This window comes from Callospermophilus lateralis, chromosome 18, assembly GCF_048772815.1.
Source record: "Callospermophilus lateralis isolate mCalLat2 chromosome 18, mCalLat2.hap1, whole genome shotgun sequence".
Taxonomy (NCBI): domain Eukaryota; kingdom Metazoa; phylum Chordata; class Mammalia; order Rodentia; family Sciuridae; genus Callospermophilus; species Callospermophilus lateralis.
In genome coordinates this window covers 15,135,885-15,145,083 of record NC_135322.1, presented here as the reverse complement: position 1 = coordinate 15,145,083, position 9,199 = coordinate 15,135,885, and the positions used below count along the sequence as shown (strand labels likewise).

The 9,199-nt window shown below is 50.4% G+C and overlaps 1 protein-coding gene across 2 annotated transcripts in view; it reads left to right on the top strand.

The window, feature by feature from the left end:
• The first annotated feature begins 200 nt into the window (after positions 1–200).
• Positions 201–9,199, top strand: part of Actn4 (actinin alpha 4) — a 69,761-nt gene continuing 60,762 nt past the window's right edge. For both annotated transcript variants that reach the window (XM_076839425.2, XM_076839424.2), the window contains exon 1: positions 201–488. In XM_076839425.2, the coding sequence (XP_076695540.1) occupies positions 327–488 (162 nt within the window). In that variant the 5' untranslated portion in view covers positions 201–326. The remainder of the gene's footprint in view (positions 489–9,199) is intronic.

Genomic DNA, 9,199 nt, shown 5'->3' with positions numbered 1-9,199 from the left:
GAACGATGAAGAACCGATGATTCATTCATGACTCTGGCCCCGCCCACAACGCGAATGACGTGCGCGCTCTCGTACTCGAGTGGAGGAGCAGGTGGACTGCGCAGGCGTCGAGCTCCGGGTGGGTGGTATCAATTCATCAGGTGCGCGCGCGCGGGAGGGCGGCGGCGGCGGCTCGGTACGCAGGCGCGGCGGGCAGTGCGCAGGCGCCGGCGGAGGGCGGGCTGAAGCAGCTGAAGCAGCAGCAGCGGCAGCGGCGGAGGCTCCGGCATAGGGGCGGGAGCTGAGGCGGGAGCGGACCGGCTGGTGGGAGAGCGAGAGGCGGCGGAATGGTGGACTACCACGCGGCGAACCAGTCGTACCAGTACGGCCCCAGCAGCGGGGGCAATGGTGCCGGCGGCGGGGGTGGCATGGGCGACTACATGGCCCAGGAGGACGACTGGGACCGAGACCTGCTGTTGGACCCGGCCTGGGAGAAACAGCAGCGCAAGGTGCGCGGCCCTCGGGCCGGACAGGCTGGAGGGGGTCTTCCTGGGGGGGATGGGAAGGGGATTGGAGGTCCTGGAGGGAATTGGGGGGTCTGTGATGGGAATTGGGGGTGCTGAAAAGGAATTGGCGGGCCCAGGAAGGGCTTTGAAGTCCCAAAGAGGAATCTTAAAGGTTGAGGAAGGAATTGGGAATCTGCAAAAATTGGCGCCGGGGTAGGGAATATGGGAATCTGCAAAAAAGGAATCAGGAAGCCTAGTGAAGAATCGGAGGGTCTGGGCGGGGAATTGGAACCGGGGCGAGGACTGGGGTAGCTGAAATGGAATTGGGACCTGAGGCAGGACTGCAGGGTCGCAGAATGGATTGGGAGGGCCAAGGGGAGACATGGGGCCTGGGAAGGGAATGCGTGGGCCAGACTAGAATGTGGGACTCGGGAGCCCGAGTGTGGAGGGGATTATTCGGAGCGCCGAAAGTCAGAAGATTGGAATGGGGGGAGCTTTAGGGTGAGGGAGTTCTAAAGGACACCAAGAACCAGGAAGTCTGAAGATAGAGTGGGGGGACCCAGAAAGGGACTGTGAGGTGTGAAGAATTGGGGGAGGATTAGGGAGTCTGGGGAGATGCAAGGCTAAGCAAGAAAGGTGTGAAAAGACACGGATATGGGGTGTGAGGGTGGATAGGAGTGCTGAGGAGGTCTGGGGGGACTGGGGCCTAGGGTACTAGGGTGCTCAGGGGAGGAGTTAGGGGCTTGTGAATAAGACGTTTTTGAAGGGGGTGAGGTTTATTTGGGGTACTCCATTCTAAAGGGAAGAGGAAGACAACTGGAAGGGGAGTTGATGGAAGGGAAAGCCATGGGGGACACAGGGAGGATTTTGGAGCATTGGTGGGAGGCTGAAAAGCCCAGTCCTGGGTTGGAGAGCCTGGCTTGATGGGGTCTGGGCAAGGTGAGGATGGTGGGAGGGAGGTGAGTTTAGGAAAATGAAAGTCTCCTTAGGATGATGGATAAACTGAGGAAGGAATGGGGGAACAGGTTGGGGAGAAGAGAGTGTCCCCAGAATTGTGTCTTTTTTGACGGGGTTGGGGAGGACAGGTGAAGGAATCCCACAGTGAGTGTGTTTTGGGGTGTGGAAACAACTTAGGGGGGCCCACACTAGTGAAAGGGAGGTAAGTAGGAGCCCGGGAAGGTGTTGGTGTGTGGGGTGGATAATCAGCGTGGCTGAGAGGGGGAGCTCTTAGTGACATAAGAGGTTTGAGTGTGTGCAGGGAGAGCTAAAGAAAGAAGGTGCTGAGTGGGCGGCCTGGGGAGGGGGCTGCTCAGCAGTGTCACTGGGAAGAGGGCGGAGGTACTCAAATTTAGAAGCTTTTAATGTGTCCTGGAGGCCTAGGCTTTCTTTCCAGGTTTCTTACTGATGTCTCTGTGGCCTTGGGCAAGACCCCCCATCTCCCAGGCAGTCTGTCTCCTCAAAGGAGAAGGGATAGAGAGAGTTCCTTTGGAGATTCCACAAAGGTGGACTGTGTGCAGTTGGGACTTGGGGAGAGGACTCTGAGTTCCTCTAATACCTGCTACTTTAGATTCTCAGGAAGGGCCAGGTCCTAGTAGGTCTGGGGGAGATTTTTCAGGACCACTGGCTGACTCAAGGGGTGTGCACAGAGAGTGACGGAAGCCCTTTGCAGGTGCGAGCTGGTGCTTGGGACGGCTCAGGCTGCCCAGTCTGGAGGGCGAGGGTGGAGGAGCAGCCGTTCCAGGGCAGCCTGAGGTGGGGCCTGGCATAACCTTGGCTAAATTACCAACGTCAGCGTGAATGTCCTCATCTGTCATAATGAGGGTGGAGAGTGGCAGCGGCTTGGTGGGGGTGTTGTCCTCCATTGCTCCACCTGCTGCAGGGTGGTCCTATAGAGATTGCTGACATAAAAATGCCTTTTGAGAGAAAAGGGGAGTTCTAGGCTGGAGTCTCAACAGTCAGTGCCAGGTGGAAAAAGGTTGAGAATTGCCAAGGCACTTGGAAAGTCGGGAGGGGATCAGGGACCCAGGGGTGGATTTTGAGTGGTCTTTCTTCCTCGGGGAGACCTCCTGTCCCTGTTTTCTCAGGTGTTGTAGCAGGACTTCCCTTTTTCTGTCTCCCACTTGGCAGTGCCTCCCTTTGCTAGCTCTCCACTCCCTCCTGGGAGTTAGGGTGTGTGCTTGCTCGTGGTCATAGTCTCCCTTGGCCTCCCTTGGCCTCAGGGCGAGGCTGGGCACATTCAGACCCTGGGTGGGAACCAGGACTCACCGGAATCCAGAGCCTTGCTGCATGTGTCACTGTCTCCTCCTACTTCCTAACTGCCTTCCTCCTGGCCAGCACAGTTGAGGGAAAGGCTGGCTCCCGACCTCCTCCAATACCAGCTGCTTTAGATTCTCAGGAAGGGCCAGGTTCTAGCATGTCCTGCTTTATACCTACCCTAGCAAATATTCACGCCTAGCTTTCTTTAGGGGGAAAGTGTTGTTTCAGCTCTGCCCTTTCCCGCTCTGGAGCAGGAATCTATTATGGCATGGGTGAAGGAGTGAGGCGAGGGAATACACCCGCTAGTGTTCTTTCCGTCCCATGTAAGAGAATCTCCCCACCCACAACAGACTGGCCGGATCTCCCAAAGTTACCCAGGCTGGCCTCGAACTTACAGTCCTCCTGCCCCACCTTCCTGAGTCCCTGTGGTGACGGGTACACCAAGCTTGCTGGACTTTTTTCTGTGTTGCAATGTCACTTTATGAACAACAGATTGCCCTTCTTGCCTCCAAGGCCAGGACACTGGCACAGAGAGAGAGTTTCCCGTACACATATACTCACATAAGTGTCCTGGACAAAAGTCTATGTCCAGAACAGTGCAAGCAGGGATTGGCCTGAGTCAGGGTATGTGTTTCCCTCTACCTGACTCCTAGGGCCCTATAACCAAGACAGTACGTATTTTAAAAACTCATCTGTATTTATTATCCTTTAAAACAGAATGGGACTTGGGCACCGTGTTTCCGTTCATGAGCCTTTCTCTGAGTTACTTTTCAAACGGCTTTATAACATACCTAGGGAAGTTTATAGTTTTGTTCCTCTAAATACTAATCAAGGCATTATCTAATAAGTAGGTTATGCAACAGTTTTTACATGGGAAGGCCTTGAGTGTTCTCTGGGGGATTGGAGGATTGGTCTGGTCTTTGAGAAAAATTCTGACTTACTTATTCGTTTATTTATTTATTTTTCTTTTTTGAGCCAGGGTCTTCAGTTGCCCAGGCTGTTCTCAAACTCTTGGGCCCAGATGATCCTTCCGCCTAAGCCTCTCTGGTAGCTGGGAGTAAATTCTTGAGTAATTACAGTCTGCAGTTCCCTCTCTCAATTTCTAAAGGGGTCTGAGTGGCCCTGCCAACTCCTGCTCTCATGGAGGGGTGAGGTCTCTTGACAGTTACCCCAAAACTTCTCATAGCAGCAAAGGGAAAGGCCTTGCTTGCTAAACTTGTGTGGTCATTGAAACATCACTATTTACAGGGCCTGAGTGTTTAGACCTTGACCTTTGGCTTGGGCTGTATTCGGTGTAAGTTAATTATTTGGAAGTTCTGATGGTGTTTTGTCTTTCTCCAAATAAGTCTTTTTTTTTTTTTTTTTTTTCCCATTTTTTTTAGGCTGATGATGGAGGCCCCAAAGTAGCCATCTGTTATTTTGTTCCGTTATTCTAATTGCTTGCCTCTTAGGATCTGGCTAAGACTAAGAGGTCCTTAGCAGTTGTCAAAATTGAATAACATACATTAAAAAAAAAAAAAAGGTAACCAAACTTAGTTGTCTCTAGAAATGAGACTGTGAACTTGCCCTCCTGGGAGAGGGGAGGGGAAGCGCCTCAGTCCCTCAGCTGCTCCTGTTCTGTTCCCTCCCTCCTTCTCCTGGAGAATGTGTTTTGGAATCTAATTTTCCTAATGACTGAAGAAGTAGGTGTGGGAGGCTGGCCTGAAGCACAGGGTCACTTGCACTCAGAGCTGAGATCCTGTTGTGGCCAGGGGAGTGGGGCCTGCCACTTCACCTGATCCTAGGCGGTTCAGGGCGTGGACCAGGATCACCCTCTGCCTTTAGAAACACCCTCCCTAGTTCTGGCTTCCAAGACCAAAGGGAGGCTGCTTGGGCAGCAGGCCTGACTCACCCTCCTGTCGGAACCTGTGCTACAGGCTTTCCTTTAATGGCAGCTGATTGCCTGGCCTGGTGTGGGGAAAGTGGGGGAAAACAGCCCAGGGAGCAAGGGTGGGTCTTCCTATCTAGGTGAGACATCTCAGGGAGGTCAGTTAAAACACGGGCTTGCACACCTGCTGGGTGCGGTGGCACACCCCTGTAATCCCAGGGGATCCAGAGGCTGAGGCAGGAGGATCACAAGTTCAAAGCCATCCTCAGCAACTTAGTAAGGCCCTGACACCCTGTCTTTAAATGAAATACAAAATAGGCTGGGGATGTGGCTCCGTGGTTGAGTGCTGCTGGATTTACTCCCCAGGACAAAAAAAAAAAAAAAAAAAAGTAGACTTGCGCTTTGAACAGGTGGTCTTAGGTGACAGAAGGAGCAGGGAAGAGCCTGGATTCCTGGCTGAGCTTCTGGAGTGAGCATGAGTTCCATCTTGAGAACACACATGCAGTCCGTGCTCTTCTTCAGCAGTGCCCCAGTGTGCAGCGCAGGTCATCTGGCAGTGCCGACCAGTGAGTGACAGCCAGGAGAGTGGGGCCAAGGAAGAATTGATCTGGGAAGGCCTGAGGAAAGGAGGCTGTGGAGATGACCGCTGTGGGCGTTGACGGTACTGATTTATAGTGTCCTAGGAATTGCACAAGCCTCTGACAGTTCTTAGGCTTGTCCTTTAAAAAATGGTTCCCTTGCTGCTGCTTGTATCTTTTGAAGGAGAGAAAGGCCAAAAAAAAAAAAAAAAAAAAAAAAAAATTAAGTGAACAGCTGTTTGCTTTGGTACCACTTGCTCATTCAAGTTTTTTGAACAGCCAAAATATCAACATGTTGATCTCTTCCCTGGCATTTAGTGTATTCTAGGCCATCGTTTTCCCCAGCTGTACCCTTGTTTTCCTCACTCGGTGATGTCCATGTGCTCAGCAGTCATATTCTGCTCCCTGCCCTCAGTTTGCTTCTGTTCCCTTTCTTTGAGTATTTAGTTTACAGCAATGCTCGGGTTACCTCATTCAAGATTTTCCCTCTCCGTTTCTTTTTTCATGGAAATAGGAGGCTAGTGATAGCAACCTGGGAATTCAGTGGCCAGGGAGCTGAAACGCTGACCCGGTAGAGGGGAGTCGGAAGTCTGCCTGAGCCTGAGCCGAAACCCACACCAACACCATCGTCTATGGAAATGTAAAAGAAGTCTTTATCCCACTGGTAGTTTGAGAGCTCAAGATTAGTCTCCTTTAGGGTGGTTTAAACTTTGAAAGATCAAAGAAGAGTTACAAGGAAACTTAGTTTCACAGTGTTGCAGTGGAGGCTGCCAGGATTTGTTATAAAGTATCTGAAAGTAGCACAAGTATCACTTTCCGTGAAGGTTGATGAGTTACATTTTAGGCTGGATCCCAGGTATCCTGGAGTGTAAGGTTCAATGAATCCAAGAGGAACAGAACCCTTTTAAATCCATTCCAGCTTCAGTTTAAAGAGGGATCTTAGGGGGAGGGGCGGCTAAGCCAGCTGGCCGGGAGGGCCAAGACCCGACTTTTCCAGAAAGCGAGATCTTTGCATATATTTAACAGGCAAGAGTGTCCTCACATCAGTGCTTGGGAAGTTTTATCCAAGTAGCAGTCTCCCTGGGATTATAAAAATCCCCGAGACATTGGTCTTGATCTTGTGCCTTTTTTGGTGGTGTTCTCTCGTGTTCCCTCCCCCTCCTCTTTTCCCCTGTAAACAACAGAGGCATCAGCTTGGAATGTCCATGGAAAACCTTTAAGAACTGGTGGGTGCAGCTTGTTGCCTTCCATTTAGTTGAAGCAGCATTTACTCTGGAAGAGGCCAGTGCCCTTTTTCTTAGATGTGATTTATTGAAGTGTTATCTAAAAGCCAGTGGATTGAATTTACTTGGGATTTGCTATTTGCCACCTGTTGCTGTGCTGGCTCCTGTCTGCCTGGGATGACTCCCCACCCCCAACACCCACCAAGAAAGGGGAGACCATTCTGCATTTCTAGGAGGGATGATGGTTATCCAGTCAGAGCATTCTCCTGGCACTTATCTCTGTGCTTTGTAATTTGGAGTGTGATTTTTTTTTTCCATACTTGCTTTTACTTTTATATGCTTAATACATATTTTTAAGTCAATTTGAATTTTTAAACTTGCATTTTAAAAAGAAAAGTTAAGTGTCAATCATGGGTAAAGGGAAAAGTCAGCTTCCCTGGCCATAATTAGAAGACAACTGCAAAAATAAACACACTGAGAACAAAACAGGGTTGTTAAATTCTACCCAGGTGCTATCTTGCTGAAGACTCTGGCCTAAGGCCTGCTCCCTTTGTTAAAAGGCAGATTGGGCCAGGTGTGGTGGTGGTTACCTGTAATCCCAGTGGCTCAGGAGGCTGGGGCAGGAGGATCATGAGTTCAAAGCCAGCCTCAGCAATTTAGGGAGACCCTAAGTAACTCAGTGAGACCCATTCTGTAAATGTCTCTAAATGAAATATTTAAAAAGGAGCTGGGGCCAGGCTGTAATCCCAGCACTCTGGAGGCTGAGACCTGAGGATGGTGAGTTCAAAGCCAGCCTTAGCAATTTCAAGGCACTAAGCAACTCAGTGAGACCCTGTCTCTAAGTAAAATGCACAATAGGGCTGGGGATATGGCTCAGTGGTTGAGTACCCCTGAGTTCAATCCCTGGCACCCCTACCACAAAAAAGGGGTAGGGTGGAGACGTGGTTCAGTGTTAAAGTGTCCCTGGGTTCAATCCTTGGTATCAAACAAATCAAAAAAAAGGGGGGGGGGGAATTGGCAGGTGTTGGTGAGGTGCTGAAGACCTACCAGTACTTCTCTGTGAAGTCCTCATAGTTTACCTTTGTGTGTGGTGCTGAGGATGGAACCCAGGGCCTCACCTCACGCTAGGCAAGCTCTACAATTAGCTGCACCCCAGCCCAGACATCAGGTTACTAGTGAATCAAAAGGAATAACATCCTCAAGTGAGTCAAGATTTAATGTAGGGTGTGGGTACTCCTTAAAAATCTCCATGAGCCCGTGAAGCATTTGGGGAAAAAACAGCAACAACAAAATTTTATCCTTCTTGACCCTGGCAGGGTTTCCAGAGGTAGGCAGGGGAGTACACGCCCCTTGCTTTGCGCATGCTCCCACCACACCAGGCTCTAACACACTGCTGGTGATTGGCGATCCTTGACTCATCTTTGCTTTCAAATGTTAGGGATTTTTGGGTTTTGTGACGTCAGGCCACATTGTGCATTCCTCCGGCGTGGTGGGCTGCTCACTTCCCCTCCCTCAGCTTCTTCCTGAGGCTCCGTGGTCTCTCACATACCTTAGGTCTGGCTGCTCGCTGCTGCCCACCTGGGTGTGTGAACCCTACCTTCTGAAACCTTATTTAAATGTTTGTCTTCCAAATATCAGAGCAGAAGGGATTCTTTGTCTCCCAATAGAACTGTGACGGGCCAAAGTCACTGGAAACAGCAGTCACTGCCTTGCGGAGCACATCCTGGGAAGTTCTGGCAAGGGTGAGCCAGTCCTGGCGGGATGCGGAGCTCCAGCAATACAATAGCATTTGTGTCTTCCGCTTCAGGCAGGAATAAAGACCGACATTGTGGTTTGTTTTATGCTTTTTAAAGTTTTCCCCCAAAGGTGTGGGGCTGAGCGGTGCCTTTCGCTGGCTTTCTAGTGGCTTTTTCTTTTCATCTCTTCCCTCCCCAATGGCTTTTAAGAGTGGGTGGAAGCCGAAGTGGATTGGAGGCGGCTGGTATTGCCTTCCTCCTCCTCCTCTGAGCCTGAAGGGAGCACATTTGGTTCTTTAGTCTCCAAAAAGCCCAAGATACAAAGTTTCTATATCTTACCTCCTGAGTAGTAATGACTGATCCAATTCTGAGAATGTCTTAATTAGCAGCCCTCCAGAAGGAGGGCACAGCAGGAAGGGAAATGGATGCAGTGTTCTCTCTCACTCTCTCTCACTCTCTCACACACACATTCTGGTTTGATGGTAGAGAAGGCCAATTTGAGATTAGGAGAAACATCATGGGAGGAAGCTTGCGATCGTTTCAGCATCCAGGCACGCTGGGATGTTGCTTGAGGAGATGTCACAATAAGAATTGCGGGTCCACAGCTTGCATATCTCTATGGGAATGACAGACCTTCCATTACCAAGGCCAAAGGCAGTGCTGGAGGCTGACTTCAATCAGTGTCATCAGGGCCTTGGTATGTGACGTTAATACATAAGTGCTTATAGTCCTGAATGTAATCTGGGAGTGAGTAACAGGTATTTAGTTGCTATCACCAAGAAAACACAGTCTCACCACACGCAGTAGCCTCTCAGAGGCTGAAGCAGGAGGATCCAGAGTTCAAGGGCGGCCTCAGCAACTTATTGAAGTCCTCAATTACTTAGTGAGGCCCTGTCTCAAAAACTGAAAGGGGCTGGGGATGTAGCTCAGTGATAAAGCGCCCCTGCATTCAGTCTCTCGTACCTAACAAAGAAAGAAAAAGAAAACGAGGTCGCCTGCTTATTATTTGGGGAGTGCCACCATACTCAGAGGCAACACTGGTCAGAAAAAAGGG